This window comes from Abrus precatorius, unplaced genomic scaffold (genome assembly GCF_003935025.1).
Source record: "Abrus precatorius isolate BTA unplaced genomic scaffold, Abrus_2018 Scaffold8, whole genome shotgun sequence".
NCBI lineage: Eukaryota > Viridiplantae > Streptophyta > Magnoliopsida > Fabales > Fabaceae > Abrus > Abrus precatorius.
Window position 1 is genome coordinate 21561485 of NW_020874428.1, and position 24008 is coordinate 21585492.

General features: G+C 28.0%; 3 protein-coding genes across 3 annotated transcripts; 1 reads left to right on the forward strand and 2 right to left on the reverse strand.

Annotated features, from left to right (window-relative positions):
- Positions 1–2404: 2404 nt before the first annotated feature.
- LOC113874935 (cationic peroxidase 1-like) lies at positions 2405–5055 on the forward strand. The gene is made up of 4 exons (XM_027513242.1): positions 2405–2617; positions 3698–3889; positions 4235–4400; positions 4667–5055. Exons 1-4 carry the CDS (start codon positions 2405–2407, stop codon positions 5053–5055), a joined length of 960 nt encoding a protein of 319 aa, XP_027369043.1.
- A 4884-nt stretch (positions 5056–9939) lies between these two features.
- Positions 9940–12420, reverse strand: LOC113874934 (cationic peroxidase 1-like). The gene is made up of 3 exons (XM_027513241.1): positions 12205–12420; positions 10829–11023; positions 9940–10506 (listed from the first exon to the last, which is right to left on the reverse strand). Exons 1-3 carry the CDS (start codon positions 12418–12420, stop codon positions 9940–9942), a joined length of 978 nt encoding a protein of 325 aa, XP_027369042.1.
- Positions 12421–18421: 6001 nt separating this feature from the next.
- Positions 18422–20993, reverse strand: LOC113874933 (peroxidase 4-like). Its single transcript, XM_027513240.1, has 3 exons — positions 20772–20993; positions 19299–19493; positions 18422–18982 (listed from the first exon to the last, which is right to left on the reverse strand). The coding sequence occupies exons 1-3, from the start codon at positions 20991–20993 to the stop codon at positions 18422–18424; spliced, it is 978 nt and encodes a 325-aa protein (XP_027369041.1).
- Positions 20994–24008: the final 3015 nt, after the last annotated feature.

Consider the following 24008-nt stretch of genomic DNA (forward strand, 5'->3'; position numbering starts at 1 on the left):
TTAATTGTTATTAGACAACGAATATCTAACGATAGTTATGTTAATACTTCACATATTTTTTCTTGTTAGTAAATAACAATATTTTTATGATAAATTTATTTTATGTTGGTAACTGATGGAAAAGTTTTTATTCTTTTTCTTGTTTGCAAATGTTAATTTGAAATATTAATAGTATTGGCTGAAGATTAAAAATAATATTTTTTATTAATTATAACAATGTACTTTCTTATAATTTTCAATATATATATTTCAAGTACGATTCTTAATAAAACTTTTTATTTATTAATTCCTTAATTTATGCCTTATTAACTTCTTTTATCCTAAAGCTCGCTGATAAAGTGCTAATTGGTTACAATTATCTTCACCTTTTGGTTTAGAATTGACTTGTGGCATATTTTCACCGGCTTAGTTCCTCACTTCCTTTCACAAACCATATTTAATTGTATGCCGTTTACTTTTGGGAATTAGTATCATTATTATCATTATCATTTTGAGACGTAGACACTAGACACTAGACACTAAGAAAGTCATATTTGAAATTAACACTTGGAATGTTTTGAGGTTTGGCAGGTTTGCAGAACTTGGTTTCCAAGTTTCTCAAATCATTTTGTTGACTAGTTTGATTCCTTTTATTGCATGTTCACACTCCAAACTACTCATTTATTTGCAAATGAAATCATCATGGCCCTTTTATTAAATGGTAAATAATTGTAACTTCATTTTCTTTTCTAATTTTATATGAAATATGAATAAAATGGATTTTAAAATATTGGCTTCTGAGTAACAGAAAACCTTTGGGAACCCCACTTTATTTATCTGTGTGGCCCGGGTCATATGAAATGGGAAATTCTATTAAGCACCTAAAACAAAGAAAAGAATATCCTATACTAGCAATTATGGGTGAGAGATGAAAAAGAAAAAGTTGTAAATTTCTTGAGTTGAATGTGGATTATGTAACAAGAGAATTCGGCAGTGACGAACTGTACATGATTTATTTTTTACTTAGAGTTGTAAATGCATATATTGTTTAGTATATAAATTTTTATTTATATAGCATCACTATTTTGCATATGAAAATCACATACAATGAAAGCAATATAGATCTTATAACCTAATCCAGCATTTGGCCTTAAAAGTCCAATCACGAGACAGTGGAGGAAAAAGTGAAAGAATATTTGACTACGAATCAAATTTGGTAGCATTTATAACCACTATGCACTAATGAAGATTAGGCAATCGTCCAAACGTGCTGGACCCAACTAGCTTCAGCAAATATAGGACTTCCAAAACTGTATGTCAAGCTTGGAACCAAATCTAATATGAATAGTATAATGGTAAAACAGAGCTACAATGTCTTCTCATTTCTCTTTGCTCTATTTAAAATGAAAGAGATAAATTATATTTTTCTCATTATAGTGTTCTAATTTCATAGTTTAACAGAGTGCTTTATCCTTTACTAATAAAATAAACAATACATTACACTTAAATTTTTCTATTTTAAAATGAACTCATTTAAGAACTTTCCTAGTTTTTTCCCCTTCTCTTTGATTGAGTCATTAGACGATAGTTTAATTTTAATTTGTACAACTCAATTATCAACTTCGCAATTTTAGAAACTAGAATAAATTTTTTTAATTATGTTTCAAAGTTGATAATATAAGAGTTCCAGTTTCAATTTTGTTCTAAAATTAAGCGGATAATATGAAAACTAATTAAAACTAGTTGTTAATGATGTTGCATTCCGTTAAAAAAGCAACTATCATCGAGACTAGTTGATAATTATTCATAACCGTTAAAATGTCAATTATATTATTTAATTCATTTCATAACGAATGAGAGTTCAATATTTAAAGATTGAAATATATATTTAATTACTATAATTAATATTTATTTATAAATTAATTTTTAATTTAGCCTTTATATAAATATTTTGTTATGCTTTTTAATTTTTGATGTTACATTATTAAATAATTTTTAACAGAATTTAAATATAATAAAACACTAACGATAATATAGAAACTAAAATATAAAATTTTAAATATAAAGACTAATTTATGAATGAGTATCAACTCAATATTTTATAATGTAAACCTCTTTTAAGTAAGCAAAGTGTAATTTACCTAATTAAAAAGACAAATGGTCGAATTTAATTACAAACACAAGCAATGATGAGTATAGTAGTGTCTTTCGTTTTGTCTCATAAAGGAATAAAAGACTACACCAAAGTCGATCATAAATTCATAACCATAGATGATTGCTCCATAGGGTCCAAAATGGAGAGCGCGTGCTTCACTATAAATAAAGCATATGAAGCAATGTTTGGTTCACAAGTGCAAAGACGTCACAAGCACAGTTGGTCACTTTATTTATCAGTTTTGGTTCTCTCACTTGTTTAATATAGACCATGGCCTTTCACTCCTGTGGCTACATATTTTCTTTCTCCATTTTGTTTTGCATGTTTGTCATGGCCTCTTCTCAGTTAACTTCAAATTGCTATGAATCAACATGCCCTCAAGCTCTCTCTATCATCAGATCCACAGTGATCAGTGCAGTTGCCAAAGAGCATCGCATGGGCGCGTCCTTGCTTCGTCTTCATTTCCATGATTGTTTCGTCAATGCATGTTTCTCATCTTTATCATGTTTCTCACTTCCAATCTCATGCATGAACAAATACATTAAATTAAATTCAAAAAATTTATTTGATCAGCATGCATTTAGTCTCCTGTTCGATCAATGGGTAATTTTAGTAGAGTCAAAGCATTTCTGTGTTCCATATATTTAGTTCTTTAGAGATTTGTTTTAGAAGAGAAAAATAAGACATCTCAATCTTTGATTAGAAATCAAGAAAATATACTTTATATATTATATCATTTATTTTGTGCGTGCATATTCTATAGTTGATACTCTTATTAATGGCTGGGAGGACTCAAATCCAGAGTCTATATTTTTGGCAAACTTACGATCTACTTATAAAAAAATTGGCCATTTTATTCTTTTATCGTAAACTTTGTCATTTTTTTCATAAATTATATTTAATTATCTTTTTAACGTAGGTATAAGATATTTAATAAAAAAATTAATAATAAATTTCTATTTGTAGCACCATATTAACAATTTGATGTGCGTATGGGAAGGGAGGGGAGTACGTGTAAGTTCTCATGCATGATTCTTGTTTCCGTGTCTAACCTGACTAGCATGCATGCAATCAAGTATATATGAGTGCGAATTTTAAATTCAAACTGCTTTTGTAAGAGACTGAAAAATTGTTTGTCGCAGTAGGTGGAATGCAAAGAAAGGAAAAGTAGACTAAATAAATGTTTTTTTTTAGTGCCGTGGTAGTTTCTATAGCAAAAAATTGAATCTCTAATATTTTAATAGGATAGCTACATATTACTATTGAAGTTGGTAGCTTTTCTTTTACCATATGATGTTTCTCATTGTCACGAAGAAATGTTGACACGCATATTCAGGTTAATATACAAGATGTATACCTTCCTAGTTATATTATTTTGTCTATTCAAGAGGATGAATAACACTCCAGCCAAAGAAAAAATATTAATCTTTAAAATTAACTAAAATCATTTCTTTAATCTTCGAGTTGTCATGGAAATAAAGCTATTTAGTATGCGTTTTAATGACATTATTGGAAGCATTGTAAGAACAAATTAAATTAAATTTTTATCTTTATAACTTGTAGGGATGTGATGCATCTGTTCTGTTGGATGACACTTCGACCTTCACTGGAGAGAAGTCAGCTGGTGCAAATGTGAATTCTCTTAGAGGTTTTGAAGTAATTGATGACATTAAAACTAAAGTGGAGGCTGCTTGTCCCGGAGTTGTTTCTTGTGCAGATATTCTAGCTATTGCTGCCCGTGATTCCGTTGTTACAGTAAGTTTTTAAAATACTATAATAAATGCAGATAGAATAAAGAATAATGAACAAGATATATAATAGTATAATAATGATATACATTTGTTAGCTTGTTATACGATCTTATAGATCATCCCTCTTGTAGTTTGTAAAATCGAAACAACTTCTAGATATGAGCTGTTGAGAACAATATATTGGCTACCTATATTAACACATTTTGAAACAATTTCCAAATCTTAATTTTAGATAAAGTACTGAGTAAAAGCACATGAACGTTTTATATATAATAAGTCACTACAGTTAGTAAAAATTTTATTTAAAGCTTTAATTAATTAACTGGTATTTTTGCTCTTGACATCTCAGTTGGGAGGTCCATCATGGAATGTTGGGTTAGGCAGACAAGATTCAACCACGGCAAGTAAAGATGCTGCCACTAGGGATATCCCATCCCCACTAATGGATCTTAGTGCCCTTATATCTGCTTTTGACAATAAAGGGTTTAACACCAAGGAGATGGTAGCCCTTGCAGGTAAATTTGGAGAACATTCATATAAATATGATAATATTTAGATAAGTTCCTTATGTTTTTGTTATCAAATTCTCTTTTTTAATAACAAAATTTTTTATTGAATGTGTTATAAAATTTTAAATAAATATTAACATGTTATTTTTAATTGGAGAACTTGACTTTGATTTAAGTATTGTCGTGTAAATTAGATGTGTGATTGAAAACACGTCAAAAAATTTGTAACCACGAATCTAATCTCTATACTCCCTCAAAATTTTCATGTACAGGAGCTCATACAACGGGGCTAGCCAGGTGTCAACTATTCAGAGGTCGGATTTACAATGAAAGTAGCAGCATTGAGTCAAACTTTGCAACATCACTCAAGTCAAACTGTCCAAGCACTGGTGGAGACACCAACCTTTCCCCACTTGATGTCACCACAAGTGTGATATTTGACAATGCTTATTTCAAGAATCTGATCAACAAAAAGGGACTTCTACATTCGGATCAGCAGTTATTCAGTGGTGGCTCTACAGATTCTCAGGTCACTGACTATAGCAACAACCCTACAGCTTTCTATGTAGACTTTGCTAGTGCCATGGTGAAAATGGGAAACCTTAGCCCTTTGACAGGGAAAAGTGGCCAGATTCGTACTAATTGCCGTAAAGTTAATTAAAAAAGTAAAATAAGATGGGTAAAACAAGCTCATTCAGTCACAATATATAATGAATGTTCATGTATTATGGTATTTCCTAGCTAGTGTGTATGTTTATTGATAATGATCTAAGAATCTGAAGTATAAGGTGTTGCATGTGGTCAGAAGCTCTAGTTCTCTCTAAATAGAGGGGAATAAAGGAAAGTGTGGTGGCATGGATTAATTGAAATTCTGTGGTTTGTTAATTAATGTCTTGTATCATCGTTAGCAAGCAGAAATTTTCAGCACCTTATAACTTTTGTACTAGTATTACTTGTACCACTATAATGCATTCCTCGTGCCTCAATTTGCACCATGAAAGATAACCAAATTTGGTGATTAAATCACTCAAATAAAGAGAAAAGAAAAGAAGAATGGTTCTTTTTCCACATTAATGTTACCTTTTTCCTTCAATAAGGTAGATGTTTTTTCTTTGAGTTTCATCATTTTGGGAAACAGAGAAAATACCCCCATCTCTTAATAATGAATAATTTGAACACACGATCTTGCAACCAACCAGACTAGCAAATTTGAGATGATATAATTTATTTTCTCCATAAATTTATCAATTGGATAAAAAAAATCGCTACTACTCTCAAAATGGACACTATTACCTTCTAGGAATTTATCAATTAGATAAGATTCTTTTTTCATTCGCTAGAACAGAATTGAGATATGTTTTCTACGAAAACATCAATCAAATTGAATCATTTTCCTGGATTTTCAGATATAACCTTGACTTTATAAATGCAACTTCCTATAACGTGCCCTGAAGATTTTAGTCAATCGAAAATGAAAAAGTCAAAGCCTTGGAGTTTGCCCCTAAATTTCTGACAGATCTTATTTTTTTTATAAACATTAAAAACTTTCAACTCATCAGTGTTTCAATATCTCAGATCGAATTCTAACATCTTTTAATATATAGTCAACTGTAAAAAATCTTAACTTTTGTGGATCTAAGTCTAATTAAGGTGAATCTGGTTTCATGTTTTGGTTACGTAATTTGCAGTTCAAAACCAGAGAAAACCCACTTTAATTATCAGAACAATGACTCTTCCGCCACGTTTATATATCGGATAATAAATATTCAAATATAAGTCTTGTATATGCAGAAATAAATAGCTGCAGAGGAAATGGAATCAGTTGTTGCATTCTAGTGTTGGAGCTATTCCTTCAAGTATGGCAAGTGTACCAAATCTGTTGCAAGTAATAATCGATAGAGTACGGAATATTGTCCTCAAAGGACAATTCAAATATATTAATTAATAAGATATAAATTAATTGACCTTATATACAATAGAATTGTTAAATAATTTGCATGAAATATTAAACAATAATTAAAATATAAAGCACTAAAGTAAAATATGATAAAAATTAAATTAAAAAGCTGGGATTGAATTTCATCTATCTCCCCCTCTATATACTGGTAATTCAGTAATAAATATAGCAATTATTTCCAATGAATCTAATGCAAAATACAAAAGTTATATATTTCAATTCCTTGAAAATGTATTCCTAAGATAATTTCTCAAATATTAATTCGTCAAACAGTTAATAAACTATTCAGCATTAAAATCAGGATTTAAAAGCAATCAACAACTTGAAATATATTCCTAGAACAACCAGTTATTGAGTAATCTCAATAAGATCTAGATCTAAATAATATCTTCCCAAATACAACTCAGATCTGAACTCCAGAAACTGTTAAATAACTAGATTCAACCATTAAAGATTTACATAGATTACTGAGAATATATCAAGTTTAAAGATTTATATTCAATCTCATACAAGGTTTAGCTGCTCATGGTAACCATATCAACAAAAAATGGAGATACAAAAAGGAGAAAACATAAAAAACCGAGTATTCCTACTCTCTTTCTATGCCTTGCGCTGTTCTGGACCTTTGGAAATGGTTTTGGAACAGTAACTCTTCACTTGAACATAAAAATTGCCTTTTATACTGGTCTACTCGAGCTTCTCTTGCTACAGCGACATGTCCTTGCTGTAGCAAGAAATTGAGATATAAATTAGGTCATTTTGTTTTCTTCTCGCTGCAGCGACACACAAGACTCTTGCTACAGCAACCACTTCTTGCTGTAGCGACATGGGAACAGATTCACCATCTTTTTAGTACGCATTCTCACTGCAGCAAGTATTTCTCGCTGCAGTGAGAAACCTGGAGAAGTTAATTTTTTTGCAACTTCATGCTTTAATTACTCCTCCTCTGTCTTTTTCTAATCTTCTTCAACCTTAAGTGATGTTTCTCTTGTGATTACAGCTACAAAATAAATCAAAAAGAGATTAAAACACTAAAATTACATTCATTTCTAAAAATATATATGTATTTGTAAAAGTTTCAAGTTTGAAGAGAATTTAACAAAATAATCCAACTTTTAACACAAAAGTGTTCAAATTACCATCTCAAATCACTTATTTTATACACTTATCATCTAGTAGCCAATTGTGTTAAGTTGACATTTTTATTTTCATTTTCCTTTCTTATTTACAAGACCAAAATGCAGTTACTAGTTAATTTCTTAGGTTTTGTGAATTCTAGGAGTCCATATCCATAATAATAAAAACAGTTCATCCATAACCACAAGCTTATAAAAAAAGTTGATTTAATTAAGTAATTAGTTTCTAAAAATATTATTATTTTTTGTTTTAGTTCTAAAAAAAATTATTCAATTTTAGTTCTCATATTTAACAATATATATATATATATATATATATATATATATATATATATATAGTTTTAGTCTCTTATCAACGACCGCAATCATGTACTTTTTGTATTTATTTAGAGACTAAAATCAAATAAATTTTTTTGTAGAGAATAAAATAAAAATTAATAATATTTTTAAGGATTAATTATTTAATTAAGAATAATGTTTATGCACAAACTACAATTGTCCGTTATCTTAAGGTTATTGACATGGGCTGGGCAAAACAAACTGAGAATTAAGTATAAGTTTTGAAAGGGATTATATCATGTTTTATAAAATAATAAATATAAAATGGTGTATTTTAATATTTGGAAGGTTTTGGGTGGTTGCCTCTCATCACATACATAAATTTTCTGTGCAAGAAAGTAGGTGAGAAGTGTGTGTAAAATCTCTGTCAGGAATATATAAAATTTAGAGACGACTGTCAAAGGAAATAGTCTATGGATTATGATTAATAAGAATTCCTTTACTTCCCAATTAAGAAAATAAGAAATAATTATAAATATATGTATCTTTGCACTGCCTGATCTTGACAATAAACATGTCCCATTATCCCGTGTAATATTATATAGTTTGCTAATATATCAAATAAATATAATCCATCTAATGGAAGGAATTATAAAATGTAAGAATATTTAATGATAATAACTGAAAATAATTAAGTATTACAAAATTTGAATTAGAGTCGTGTCATCCTTCAGTTAATAATATTATTGTCTTGAATGATAGAAATTGTTGTACAAACATAACTAATTAACCACAAACTAGCTCTCACATCTAATCAAATTTGAATTCAATAGTTTAAAGACATATATCTGAGACTAACTACAATTGTTTGAATTATAATGTACCTATCTGATGTTATACCAAAACAACCTGACGCTGAGTGACTATCATGTATCAACCTCCAAATTAAAACCTCAGTTTAGTACGTGGTAATTAAGGACCAAATTTAAATTGGCAGCATCTTTTTGGAAGGTTTTACAAAGGGTGTTAATTAGGCCACATTTATTGGGGCATTAGAAATTTTTTTATATCTTTGACCCAAATTAAATTTGAATAGTTTTAAGTACGGATGGTTTCCAATTAATTAATTATTAAACTAACTCCTTAACCTAAAGCTTAGGTTATAAGTGGATGATCAGAAAGTGATAAAAATTTTGAGTAAAATAGAATTTTTAAAAAATATATTAATTTATTATTGTTCTTGTGGTAAAATTATGTTAGACATGTTAATTAACAGCTGATGTGACAAAAAAAAAAAAAAAAAGACACAAGATGGAGTTACTCCCTCAAAAGAGTTATGTAGATCAGCACTACTAATTATTACCAAAAAAAATACAATAGTTATACCATGTGCCAGTAAAAATATAAAATAACATGATATTTTTGTTACTAAAAAATAAAAAACCTTCCCTTGGTGAATGTGTGATTTTTTTTCTTTTATAAAATGTCATATCACTATTTTTTTTAGTGAAATATATGTTCTTATTTACATTAAGAATGTAACTCGTTTTTAAACTAAAAATATCTAAATTTATTAATAAAAATATATAAATTATAAATGCTTTAAAAGTATATATTATAAATTCTAAATTCTTAAAAATATATAATAAAATTAATATGTATGTAAATTCTTTACATATACTTTCTCATAAGAAAATCATTTTACAATTATTTATAAAAAAAATTAAATTGAAATACTCATACATATTGCACGTACTACTACTAATTAATATATATAAATCATATATATTAGTGAATCAAAACTTAATTCATACACACATATTTCATGTAAAATTAAAACTTGAAACACTTCTTTATTATCGTGGTTACAAGCGAAACATAAACTTTAATATAAACACTTCCAAGGCACAACGCAATTAGTCTCACAATGAAACAAATAAAAGTAATAATAGTAATAGCAACACATCGCACATTGAACATTCTTCTTCACACTTCACGGTTCATTATTCGAACCTAGAGTTCTTATTGTCAACAATATAAACAGTTCATGATAATATACATATGTATAGAAATTATAAAAATTGGCACATAACTTTGTATGAAACAGTTGGTCCATTGTTGATATCCTTAATTTATTTCTTCTGTTGTGATCCAGACTTGTAATTATGCAGTGCTAATAGTTGACTTTTCTGCAATTATACCTGATCTCTCCCTTATCCCCAATAAGAGGCTTCATGTTACCCATCTTAATAACGGAAGCTCCAAAGTCTCTAGCAAAAGCATAAGGGTCATTGCTATATAGTTGCACCAATCTATCACTTTCACAATCAACACCTTTGAATAGCTCTTGATCAGAATGGAGGAGACCCTTTTTATTCAACAAAGCTGTATAATATGTATTGTCAAATTTTGCAGGAGATGCTGCATCAAGTGGTGATAAACTATTGTCATTGCCACTTCGAGGGCATGAATTACGCAGAGTAGCTGCAAAACCAGGGTCTATGTTGGTGTCATTGTAGATTCTGTCCTTGAAGGAACTGCACTTTGCCAATCCAATGGTGTGGCCACCAGAGAGGACCACAAGGTCTTTAAGGTCCAGCCCATGAGATTGGAAATTTGTAAGAAGCTGTGAGTAGTTCAAGAATGGAGGGGGAAGATTGAGATTTGCAGCATCCCTGCTTGCATATCTTGCATCTCTTCTCCCTAATAACACTTGGTACCAATATTGTGGACCCCCCAACTGTTATTAGTTAACACATCATGCAAAAATAATTAGTTTTCATTTTTATTTAGCTGTTGTTGCATACAGCAAGAATATATACATATACATACATACATATATATATATATATATATATGTATGTATGTGTATGTATGTATTGTATTCAAATTAAGATTGAAGTTTCATTTTAATAACATATACTAAATTTTTTATTATATGAATTATTGAAGTAAAATTTTAACTTTAATTAAAGTACAATAGAAAAACATTTGTAATGTTGTAGTTGAATTTTGTCCATACATATAGAATTAATGAAAGATTAGGAGAAGATAACACTCACTATGGCTACAGAATCACGAGCTGCTATAGCTAAGATATCTGCACATGATACTAGGGGACGTTGGCAAGCATTGTCAGCCGCTGCTTTAATTTCATCAACCACATCAAAGCCTCTAAGTGAATTAATATTTGGAAATGCAGTCTTCTCGCCCACGAAGAAAGGGGTGTCATCTAGCAGAACTGATCCATCACAGCCCTGTACATGGACATTTCAGGTTCATGGTATAAAAAGTGATACGTCATATATATATATATATATATATATATATATATATATATATATTCATGTTCTTGTTTCCATTAACCTTCAGCTATGGGCCCGTTTATAGTGTTCGGATTTTTTGTGATTATGAGCTCTGACTTCCTTACGCATCATTTTACAATTTACATCACATGTTTTATTTTGCAACTTGCACCATTTAAAATTATTTGTTTGAAACAATAATGAAATTAAGAAATTAACTTGAGCTAGCCAAGTCTGACACTATATATATGGAGTATATTATTAGGTAGGATATTGTTTTCATGAACAACTAGTTTAAGCATATAATAATTTAAATTAAATTAAATTAATCTGGATCGTATTTATATGAATATTAATCTGGATCGTATTTATGGCTTCAAACATTGGAGAGCACCTTGCAAGGGGATTTTTCTTGGGTAAGAAAGTTAAATAATTAAGTTGGTCTTTTTGATATGACATGCAATTATTTGGTCTCTTAAGTAGTTACGTAACGGAATCAGAATTAGGAATGAGTCATTTGATCAATTCTATAGTTCTATTGGACATAATTAAATAAGATCTAGGACTTGGTTTTCAACTCCTATCCTAATTTCTTCTTATTGAGGTATCAGACTCATTTAAGGTAAATTTTGAAAGAGATGTTTATAAGAGAAAAAATTAGTATATATCTTTTACAAATTAATAATAATTTATAATTTTTTATTTTATATAAAAAATTATTTAACTTCTTTAAAATTCGAGAAGATAAGTTATTTTGAACTTAAAAAATATTATATTTTTATGATAATTTTTTTTATAAAATTTTTTTTAGACATTTACTTAAATCGGGTCTTAGCCTTATTCAATCCACCTAGCATTGTTGCTAGTAACCATGAGATAGTAAATGAGTTGGAGTACTCCCATTATTAAGAATAGCAACACAGACAAGAAAAGTGGCCAAGAGTAAATCATAGAACTATTTTGATATGAATAAAGATAGTTTACACATGATTGGATTTATTTGAATGAACCGAAAAATTAATTAATGGGAAACAAGCTAGACAACAATTATATTCAAAATTATTCAACTAATGGCACTTGAACATACACACACATCAATGTATATGTATATATTATGAATTTATGTAACTTACATTCACAAAGCAATCATGGAAATGCAATCGAAGTAAGGATGCTCCCAAGCGTGATTCACGAATAATTGCCTGTTGAACAACTGACTTAATGACTGGCAACGCCTGAGGGCAAACTTTGTCATAATAATCAGGAGTGAGCTGTGCAAAGTTAGGGATCAGAAATGTTGCCAAGGTGACCATAGCAAGAACAAGGGAAGATTGGAGATGAGAATCCATTGTGTTATGCTTTTTGAGGTTTTGAGTTAAGATATTGCTAAATAAGTCTAGCAAGAGTGATGATTTATATAGAAGGAAAGTATAAACTAGCTAGATCCTGGCCTGTTTGATTACTTGTTTGAGTTATCAACATATGTAATATTTTAGTACATAATATACCAACTGGTTTGCGATCAGTGCCGTTGACAAATATCATAAGAATTACACAAACATTGCTCCCACCAACTCTTTAGATATAGATAGTCATGATTAACTCTAGCGTATGGGTATATTATACAGATACACGTTTTAATTATATATCTTAATACTGAAAAGAATATTAAAAAATAATTAAGTGATGAATTCACGACTTGATCCTTTCTCAAAATTGGATAATTAAAGTAATTAATTTTATCTATATAATTAAACATTAAACGTTGTACGATTAACGAGAGAGAACTTAATATCAATTTTTTAAAGAGAACTATATTGATGTCATCTTATATAATAAAAATTTCATTATATTTCTTATACTTCCTATTTCACAAGAATTAAGCCATTGGTTTAATATTTTTATTTAATTAAAATTATCACTTGATTTCTTGTTATATTCCGTAGTTCTCTTATTGAATTTTTATTTATTTTAAGTTAAAGGTATTTAATAAAAAAAATTAATTCATAACATCTTAAATTTTATAAGTGATAGGTAAAGGGTAATAGATAAAAAAAAATGAAAAAAATTACTTTTATAAAATTAAAACAACATTTTATCTGAATAATTAAATTTTGTTATCGGAGCTGTTGATTCTCACTAAATGACTAGGTGCATCTGAAGTACAACTATGACCGTATTTGTGTTTATAATATTGCTATTGTTTAATTCTTATAATTTGGTAATCCTATAATACCTTAAATGCAATTTCAAATTGTTCATATAATTTGTACACAACTATTTATATTTTTAAAAATTTAATAATTTTATTCAAAGTGTTGGATTGTTTAAAATAAAATCTTACGAAGTATAATTAATTAGATGATGTAAATGTCCTTTTTAATTCATTACCAATGTTTGGGTCAATTTTAATTTTTAAAAGGAAGTTGTAATTTTGAAAATTATACTTTTTCAAGTGTTAAAACACTGTCAAGACTTTGTTACATCTAATAATTTGCTTGGCTTTAAGTGAAACTGGGTTCTTTCAAATCTTAAACTTAGACTTAATCAAATGCATGCATGTTTAGAAATGTATATTATATATAAAGAAATAAATGTTTCTCTAAAAAATTATAATTGTTTTTTTTGCAAGAAATGGAATAAATTTTAAATATTTTTCTAGATTATAAATATCTTCATTGAAGATTATTTTATTTGAATCGTATAGAATTATTACGAGTAATAAAATTCTCTCTCTAAATAGTATAAGTTTTTTATTAAATATAAATTTAATAAATTTAACTATTATATTATATAATATCATCTTAATAATTATATATTTTAAATTTTATATGTAACAATTTATAACTAATAAAGTTTTTATTCTAAATATTATAGATAAATACAATTATTGAAACTCGAATTCAAGATTATAAGTTAAGCAAAATCAACTCTTACTAATTGATATACATATTCAATAATAAATATTTATAAGTATATAAATATAAAATTAATGTATTTATAATTTATATAATATATTAATGTTAAAATAAAATATAATTAATTTTAAAATCTAATAAAAATATTTTTAATTATATAGTTAGATTGAACTTTTCAATATATAATAAGATTTTCTTCTAAATTAAGTGAACTTTTATCATTTTTATAATGTAAGAATATACAAATCTATAGATTCGTGTAATTTTCAATTAAATATAAATATATATATATATATATATATTTTATATTATTAAACATTTATTTATTGTAAATTTTTAAGATTAAAATTATAACTATAATCATAAACATAATTGGGTCATAGTTGATCGAGTTGAAGAATAAAAATTGATAAATAAAATTATAGTGCCTGTAGGCCATGTTCAACTATAAGGTCTATGAACCAAGCAATAAGAAGGTCTTACACTTCTTGCACTTTAAAAACAATTGTTCAACGTCGACTTATCGTGACGTTATAACTTTCGTCAACTGTAGCTTTGTGCTATTTAACACAAATACACTTAATTGTAAGTTATGTTTATATTTTCCTATCAGCCAATGTTAATTTAAAGCATTTTTGGATATCCATTGACAGTGGTTGGCACTCATTCTAAATGTTTATTTTGTAAAAATGAATAATTTTACTTCCAAGTATAGATGTCCGTATTGTGACATTTTCAACGGATATACAAACATACAGTAATTATTATTTTTTTCCCCCTTAAGTAAAGGGGCTTGAAATCTAACTAAATAACTAGAATCTAACATTTCAGGAGCCAGAAGCATCCAGACACATAAAAGGCAATAAGGGGAAGGGGTGATTTAGCCAAATACAAGGGTCACAATACTTAACTCTAAATTTTGTAAGCTAGTCAGCACATTGATTGATTGATTTCTCTAGAGTAAAGTTAAATATAACAAAATTAATTGTTTTGACAGAAATCTAATGTTAAAAATCAGAAAGAAAAACTTATGAGTATTGGAAGAAACACTCAAAATAAATTGAAGTGCATCTTTAGAGTCTTCTTCAATCCAAATGCAGCTAAGTTGCTTATAAGTGTAATACCCCAAAAAAGAGTCCACAACTTAGCTTCTAAAGGAGTACACAAGGAGGTGTTGCCATAAAACCTAACAATAAAAGTCCCTTTATCATTTCGAATAAGACCTCCAAAACTAGCCACCCTACTATTTGCCTTAACTGATCCATCTACATTCAATTTGAGTTGACCGTTATTGAAGAACCCATTTAACCTTAGCATGCTGCACCAAAAAACCAGAAGATTTAGAAACAGAATTAGTGCTATATGATGACAATAATTGAAATAATTAAAATTTCAAATAATTTTGTAAATCAACTGATTAAGAAAAATAGAAAGATGCTGAAAGACAAGAGAATTGTGATCTAACCAAATATGCCAAACCACAAAGCCAAAAAGTCTATTCTAATCAGAAAATTTACTATAATACTTGCTAGATAAGTTGTTGTTGACCCAGTAATCAAAATTGCAACTATTACTTTTTAGTCTTAAATTAAAAATGATTTCGCATTAGATGAGCATGTAATTACACTTCTATATTTATTAATTAATTAGTTACAAATAAACTATTACTTTTTTCTAAAATTTATCAAAATAGTCTCTACATTAAGTAAAAATTCATTTTAGTCTCCAACTTATATAATTGTTAATATTTTAGTCCCTATAATTTAAAAAATTTATCAAAATAATCTATAATTTAAATAAAATGTCATTTTAATTTTCAATATATATAATCATCAAATGTTTAATTTAAAATTTCTAATATAATTTGTTAAATGCATAATATAAAATTTAATTTTGATTCTCTATAAAAAGAAATTTTAAATTTGGGTCAAGAATCTTATCTCAAGTTACATAAAACTCTTTTGAAATTGTTTGAATTAATTCAGATCATTTTCTACATCTCTATTTTAACTTATCCTTTCCTTTCACACACTTAATTTAGATACTTTTGCAATTTTATTTTTAACAGTTCAAATTCGATGGATTTTTACCATCTCTCGTGAACAATATATGCTATATACGGAATGCAATTTTTTTTTTCATATAGTCCTACGCTTACTTTCTTTAATTACTTGATAATTTTTTATTTTTTATTTTTAATATTGAAAAAAATAATTCAATAGAAAAATTACCATGCAAAAATGGGTATTATTAATTTAAGAAAAAGAATATGGAATGCATTTTTTTTTATACTCCTACGCTCTTGTAATTACTTTCTTTAATTATTTGATAACTTTTTTATTTTTAATATTGAAAAATAAATCAAGAGAAAAATAACCATGCAAAAATGGACATTATTAATTTAAGAAAAAGAATATGTACTTGAAGAATATTAAAAATTTCCCTATTTATGATGTTTGTTATGAATTTATTTGAGATCGGTATCGACTTATGTCTCCTTGATTAAATGGAGTTATAATTTCTTCTAGTAAGCCACACTAATTTTTTCACATACAAAAAGTGATAACTCAGCTCTTTCATGAATACAACTAAAAAAAATACACAGGAAATTATGATTTTACTTTTGTCAAAGATTTTTGCTGGCATCGTGTTTGGCAGAAAGAAATATTGAGAGTGGCGGGCACTGGTAGTTAGCTTATTTACATCAATACAGTTTTATACAGTTATGTTGAGGTAATTGTATAAATATATGCCAGTAGTTTTGCTTTGTTTTTCTGTGTTTTTGTCATAAATGCCACTATTATAGATTAACCCACTTGGTAAGAGTGACAAGGTAATAATATAATACACTGCATCTAAAGTTCGATCTTTGACTGCAAAGAAAGTTTTCGTAAAATGTCTAATCATGTTAATAATTAAGTAATCCTTAGAGAGAAATACCTATAGCTAAGACAAAACTGACCCCTCCAAAAACAATATATTATTAGTCTTGCTAGCTGTGAGATTAATTTAACGCCCTATTAAAATTTAAAAATTTCGAAGCTATAGAAGTTGCTCCTTAGCCTCTTCAGAGATGTGCTTACATAATTAAGTTTACGATCTTTAATAAGAACTTAATTCAATATACGAGTAATGCATTGGCATGAAAGCAGCCTTAGTAGTAACATATAATACATTAAAATCATTACTTGGAGACCAGTATGTGTATTTTATTGAGTTTAAAATATATGAAAGGGACAGGTAAACTTCCAAGTAGTTGTTGGACAAGTAAAGCGAGTTGATGTGTTCTCAATTGATTTTTAACTCTTCTTGTGTGATGATATTACTCAGTGTGATGTATATTAGCAATACTTAATTATTGTCGCAATGAACTCCCTTCTACCCCCTATAGGAAGTCACAGTGACAATAAAGAGCGTTAACAGAAATTGATAAATCATATAACTAAATTGTAAACAAAAAGTGTGTTTCCATTTTGATTCTTAATTTGATAAGTTCGAATTTTATTTCTGTCAACATACGTAATAAACATTAATTTCTTTAAATATATTATTTAATTGTTGTGGTGAGTATCTAAACAATTATCGACTAAGATATTTTGCTCATGATTAATACAAAATCTCTTAAATAAATTTATCATACATGGTAAAAAAATTAGTTTCATATTTAAATTTAGTTGTTACTTAAATTAATTACATTTCTTTCTTATGCCATTTTCATTTTTTCTTCTTTTATGAACACTGAAACAATAATTGTATTCAACAGGATTTGAGCCTTCATTGGAACATATCCACCTGGCCCTCCACTAATCTATCACGAAAATGGTGAAAACCAGTAGCCAAATTAATTAGTCAGTTGATTAAAGTCAACAAAATTATATTTAATAGAGAAATAAGCTTGGGTGAAATTGTTCTTTTGCAATTGTTGCTCTGACACAATGCACTTGATTGTAAAGTATATGCTAATTTAATTAGTACGAGTAGATTTTCCATTTGGTGGTTTAAAATTCAGGGTATTATCACTCTGTTCACTATATCACAATTCAATCTCATCATGTGTTAGCATACGAATTAAGTTAAACGAGATTATTTGATCAAGATTATTGCACCCAGAAGGCAAAAACAACACAAGATATAATATGTGGGCATATGTAAAGCTAATTAGTGGAAAGCAAGTAATTAATCCATTGTGGGTTGAAAATGTCACATAAAACACAAACAATTAAATCTTAACATAGAGACTCAACATCTCTTGTTTAACCGATTATTAGATTTTGACACTTCATATACTCATTATTGACATGATTTTGATCTTGAACAATACACATGCAATCACATGGCCGGCTAAAATTGACATGGCTTTGGCATATAATCATACGATTTCTTAATCCTTTCCCTGCAACATTTGTTGTGTTCCAGCTTGTAAATTGCAATTCTAATTGACCCTTCTGCAATTGCATCTAATCTCTCCCTGCTTCCCAGTAAGAGGCTTCATGTTACCCATCTTGATCAAGGAAGCTTTGAAGTCTCTAGCAAAAGCCAATGGGCTTCTACCATATAGTTGCACTAATTTGTCACTTTCTGAGCCATGTCCCTTGAAGAGCTCTTGATCAGAATGGAGGAGACCCTTTTTTTGTAGCAAAGCTGTATAGTATGTAGTATCAACTCTAGCAGGAGTGGCATCCAATGATTGTAAATTGTTATCCCCTCCACTTTTAGGACATGTCTTCTTCAAAGATGCTGCAAACTTGGAGTCTATGTTGGTATCATTGTAAATCCTGTTCCTGAAGGAAGTGCACCTAGCAAATCCAATGGTGTGGGCACCAGAGAGGGCCACAAGGTCCTTCACATCCAATCCATGAGATTTGAAGTTAGAAACAAGTTGCGAGAAGCTGAAAAATGGAGGAGGAAGATTGGAGTTTGCAGCAGCCTTGCTTGCAGTTCTTGCATCTCTTCTGCCCAACAACACTTGGTACCAAAGCTTTGGACCCCCCAACTATTAACAGTGAAAGTAGCACATTGTGTCACTTCTCAGATTTTTTTAACATAACCAACATAATTAAAAAAATGTCACACCAGTATATAGTTTCAATCGTTAGGCTTGTTTGGGTATGTATAGCTTTTGTTTAATGAAAATTACGGTGTTCATATAAACATTGTAGGTGTATATTAGATACCTCAACTTTTGAATTTGTTGAATAAGAAAACTTCCAAAAAAATTGAAATACATAAGTTGTGTTCTGTAGTATATGGCATTTTTATATGATGTAACTAGAACTGTGAGAATTATAAATGGTTTGTGTAACACTCACAATGGCTACAGAATCACGAGCTGCTATGGCCAAGATGTCTGCACATGACACCACAGGGCGTTTGCAAGCTTTGTCAACTGCTGCTTTGATTTCATCAACCACTGAAAAACCTCTGATTGAATTAATATTTGGAAGTGCGGTCTTCTCGCCAGTGAAGTTTCGTGTGTCATCTAGCAAAACTGATCCATCACATCCCTGTTGTTTCAAATTATATATTCATATTGATATTTCAGTCAATTATTCCAAAGTACAAGTGACACAGTGATATAGATGTTATCTTAATTGGTTCATAATTAATATCATGGAATATTTTTTTTTATTATATGTGGAGGGGTCCTGCTTAATTAGACTACCAACACTTAGTATGTTATACATCATTTTACAGCTCACAAGACATAAAACTCCTTAGCAATAGTTCTTTCTTTTAATAAACGTCAATTAATGAAAATTGAAATTGGATTTGAAGTTTTAATTATAATGAGTTATTGTTTTTATTAGAAAAATTATTCGAAGCAAGCATCCAAGAATTAGGTGTGCAGCATTTTCCGAACAATTTAAAATTTGTTTATTGTCTGTTTTCTAACTTGAGTTCTGTCTGTTTGTGTCTTGCATATAAAATAATAAAGAGTCAATTAATTATTGTTAGCCCGAAAGTGGTTATATAAACAATAATTGCAAAATTAGCATAATATATATAGGATTGGTAGTTCAATTGGTATAATGTTCCTTTCGATGTATGCATGCAATGAACTTGAAAAAAAACATAAAAAGAAATTTCACACTTTTGTGATATGAAAAGGGATATATGAATATATATAATGCACAACAAAAATGATGTAATAAAAAATTATAAAATGGGTGTAAGTTTTAAAATATTTAAAAATTACTGTCGAAAAATATTATTTTACAGGTTGGAGAGACAAAAAGTTACACCTTTGAACGTTGTTTATTTCTTGTAATTTTCTATATCCTCTTGGTTATCTGTTTAATTATCTTTTTATTATTTTATAAAATATATATTAAATGAAAAATATATGTACTTATTATCTTGAAAACATGAAATATATTTAATATTTTTTATTTAGTAATTAAGAAAAAAATTATAATAGAAGAATTTAAAATTATTTTTTTCCAGCCATGGTTGTACATGAATGAACAAATAGCTAACTATAGATTCATAATTCTGAGACCTTAATGTAGTAGGAAATTAAACTAGACTACAATGACTCTTGATGGTGTCTAAATAGTATGTATCTTTGTACATAAATTTAACATGGGCAGAATTTTAGATGTTTTTAAGAGTTAGAAATTTCTGTTATACTTATACAGCTGAATGAACATCACATCTATATCATTAAAAAAAAAAAAGAGTTACATACGGTGATTGTTGATAAAGTTGATGTACGTAGTAGTAGTACTACATATTCAATGAAAGCAACGAAAGCATTGAGAATGTTCAATAATGCAACTTACATTAACGAAGCAGTCATGGAAATGCAAACGCAACAGAGATGCTCCCATGCGTCGCTCACGGTTAATTGCTTGTTGAACCACTGACTTTATGACTGGCAATGCCTGAGGGCAAACTTTATCATAGAAATGTGGAGAGAGTTGTGCATTGCTAGGGATCACTAATGTAACCAAGGTTACAATAACAAGCACAGGGAATGATAATTGGAGATTATGAAAAGCCATGTTGTTATGCTAATTTGTTTGAGGCTTCTGGCTAAGATATTGTGTTGTGGGTTACAACATAGCTTGCTAGCATGAGAGAGGATTTATAGAGTAAGGTACAATGTAACCACTAGCCATCTAGCCTCATTATTCATTAGTTCAATTATTTTCATCAACATGTATAATATTTTAGTTCATTACAAGCCAACTTTTTATTTTGGTCAAAACATGCCAACTTTTTGAGTTTGATAAATATAAGTTATTATTAGATCAAATAAAAAAGGGGGAAGCCACGTATATGTTGAAGCCCAAAGCCAATTCTCTTCAACTTGAAAACCATTTGCTTCAAATACAGAAGAAAGGAATCTCAAACTTTTATATGATGAGTTGATATTCATTACATTATTATATAGTACATTTTTATATTGCAAAAGAGCTGGCATCCAAAGGCAAAATATTTTTTTCTTCTTTGTGTAAATCTGTTTACGTAGAAACTTAATTATTAAAATACTTTCATGTTGTGAGCATTATTACATAGTTGCTATTCATTACTCGTGATTATGAGTCAATGTAACACATGCTAATAATACAGTAGGGATACATGGCCAAATTTAACAAACAAAGTTAATAATAGTCAAAAGGCATATTTGATTAGATCTTAGTTGTTTTTCTTCGTGTTTCTTTGTTAATTTTCTTTCCTTTCACTAACTATCATTTCTGTTGGGGATCAGGGGTACTAATTTTCGCGGGTACAATAATAAATTTATTTTCTAAAAGTCGAAATACTACCTTATTTTTATTTCGAAGATATAATTAAAACTGCAGTTTAAAATTTTAATTTCACTCCCAGCTTTATCAAAATTAAATTAACTAAAGATCTTAATTTTAATATTGGATAAAATAAATAATTTAAAACTAAATTGATAAAGATCACGTAAGAAGTAGCTAAAAGAAATCAGTCTGAACTATTTTCTAAAATTGTGTTATATTTAAAAAAAATTACTCCAAAATAATTTTGAATAAATAAAAATCTTATTTAACTATTTATTTATCTAATACATGTAATATAACTCTTATATGCTAATTTAAAATTTTATCAAACTTATGTTTTTTATAATTTTATATTAATTTATTATTTATTACATATTTAATTTTTATTAAGTCCAACTATAATTAAACTAATAAATTATCAATCATTACCTTCAATTCAATGACCCATCCTATGAGTATAATGCTAATGCATAGCATGCTATAGAATTGAGTCTTTTTAATTAGGACATTTAAGTTATGATTATTTTTACTATCATTGTTGTTGAAGAAGTATACAATAAACACGGACTGTGTATTTTCGAGTGTAGAAATTACTTTTAATATTAATTAAAAATATATTTTACATAAGTTAACATTCAATATAAATACAATTAATATTGTAAGTTATAGTGAGTTAAAACATTTTAAATCAGTTAAAGCTAATGTATTTATGTCAATTATAAAATTAACTGATCTAAAAAATATAAAGATAATTTTTGTCCATGTTCAAGATGAGTATGTCCGTGTTTTTTTTACAGTTTTAAAAGCTAAAACTAAGAAGCTGAAGAAAAAAATCACAGTAACAAACTGCAAAAAGAAGCTCAAAAATGTATTTAAAGGTTCATCGTCTTAATGGTTAATTGTTTTCAAATTTTGTTTAATGATTTTTTTGTGTTTTATTGGTGCAAAATTCTGAAAATCTTACATATTAAAACACTTTGTACATTAGTTAAAATTTAAATTAATTTAAAAAGATATCTTTTATATCAGCTATTTAACAACTAATCTTAAAAATATTATCACTAAATTTCTGTAAGTTCTAGTCTTTTTAACAGTAAACTTTGAAGGAGTATAATTTTTTACATATAACTTCAATTTTTGTAAATTATATCTTCATTTCATATAACTTTTTAAAATTTATTCATAACTCTAAGAGAGTTTGGAAAAAATAAATTTTAAAATTCTAATTTTTATAATTTTTTTTAATTTGTTTATACTTCATAATTTTTGTAGAAAAGAACATAATTTTATAGATGTTGATCTCATATTAATTAAGATTTAATTAATATATTTTTATTAAAACATTAACTCATAAAAAGTTATGATTTTTTTATTAGTTCAAATTTAAACTAATATAAATATAAAATGTACTTTATACATTTATTATTTTGACATTTAATCTTAAAAATTTTTATTGTTTTTATAAATTACTGAACCTTTAATTAAAACAGTTCATTGTTAACCCACGTTCGTTCACTGTTGATATAACTCAAGATTCCACAAGACATATTTTTGTTTTTAATAATGAAAGAAATGCATCCCGCCGACAAAACGATTAAGGACGATAGATATAAGATATAATTTTTTGTCCCATCATGTCTAGTTTTTAATGAATTCATCTTCATCTTATTCGTCAACTTTATATGATAATAGTAGTTGTATCGAGAATAAGTCCTATTATTGTACTCATAATTCTTGTAAAGAATTATAAAACTAATCATAAGAAATTTAATTTGTATGCTGATGAATGGAATTTTTGTTTTTATTTTTTATTTTTTTGTATTAACAGCAACCTTGGAGATAGGCCTGAGATTATGCTCACAAATAACAACAATGAACTTCATTCCAGCTTGAGTAAGGAAATTTCTAAGTTAAAAGATGGAGAAAGTGGCATGAAATGCAAACAGAGATTTTAATTATATTTTAAACCAATGCATAAAGTATGCTCTTTAATTTTCATTGCATTAACCCAAATTGTAGATGATTAATTACAGCAACAATGACAAGGAGTCTTACTCCAATCAATGGATGTTATATTATTCAACCGACACCATTGAGTTATACCAAAACCAAATCCTTTTAACAAATAAATTCGAGGCTATATTTATTTTTTTTAAAACAAAGTTAGTATATTGTCATTATCTATTCGATATGCATGTGTGACTCCTGTTATGATGTGGCATAAAAATAAAAGAAGAAATAGTTGCCAAACCAGCTACCGGAATT

Bases quoted from the DNA above. Each gene is read 5' to 3' on its own strand.
- LOC113874935 (XM_027513242.1), top strand. From the start codon at position 2,405: ATGGCCTTTCACTCCTGTGGCTACATATTTTCTTTCTCCATTTTGTTT. The intron at 3,890-4,234 runs GTAAGTTTTTAA...TTGACATCTCAG, and splicing joins CCCGTGATTCCGTTGTTACA to TTGGGAGGTCCATCATGGAA. The intron at 4,401-4,666 runs GTAAATTTGGAG...TTTCATGTACAG, and splicing joins GGAGATGGTAGCCCTTGCAG to GAGCTCATACAACGGGGCTA.
- LOC113874934 (XM_027513241.1), bottom strand. From the start codon at position 12,420: ATGGATTCTCATCTCCAATCTTCCCTTGTTCTTGCTATGGTCACCTTG. The intron at 11,024-12,204 runs GTAAGTTACATA...GTCCATGTACAG, and splicing joins TCCATGATTGCTTTGTGAAT to GGCTGTGATGGATCAGTTCT. The intron at 10,507-10,828 runs GTGAGTGTTATC...AACTAATAACAG, and splicing joins CTCGTGATTCTGTAGCCATA to TTGGGGGGTCCACAATATTG.
- LOC113874933 (XM_027513240.1), bottom strand. From the start codon at position 20,993: ATGGCTTTTCATAATCTCCAATTATCATTCCCTGTGCTTGTTATTGTA. The intron at 19,494-20,771 runs GTAAGTTGCATT...TTGAAACAACAG, and splicing joins TCCATGACTGCTTCGTTAAT to GGATGTGATGGATCAGTTTT. The intron at 18,983-19,298 runs GTGAGTGTTACA...CACTGTTAATAG, and splicing joins CTCGTGATTCTGTAGCCATT to TTGGGGGGTCCAAAGCTTTG.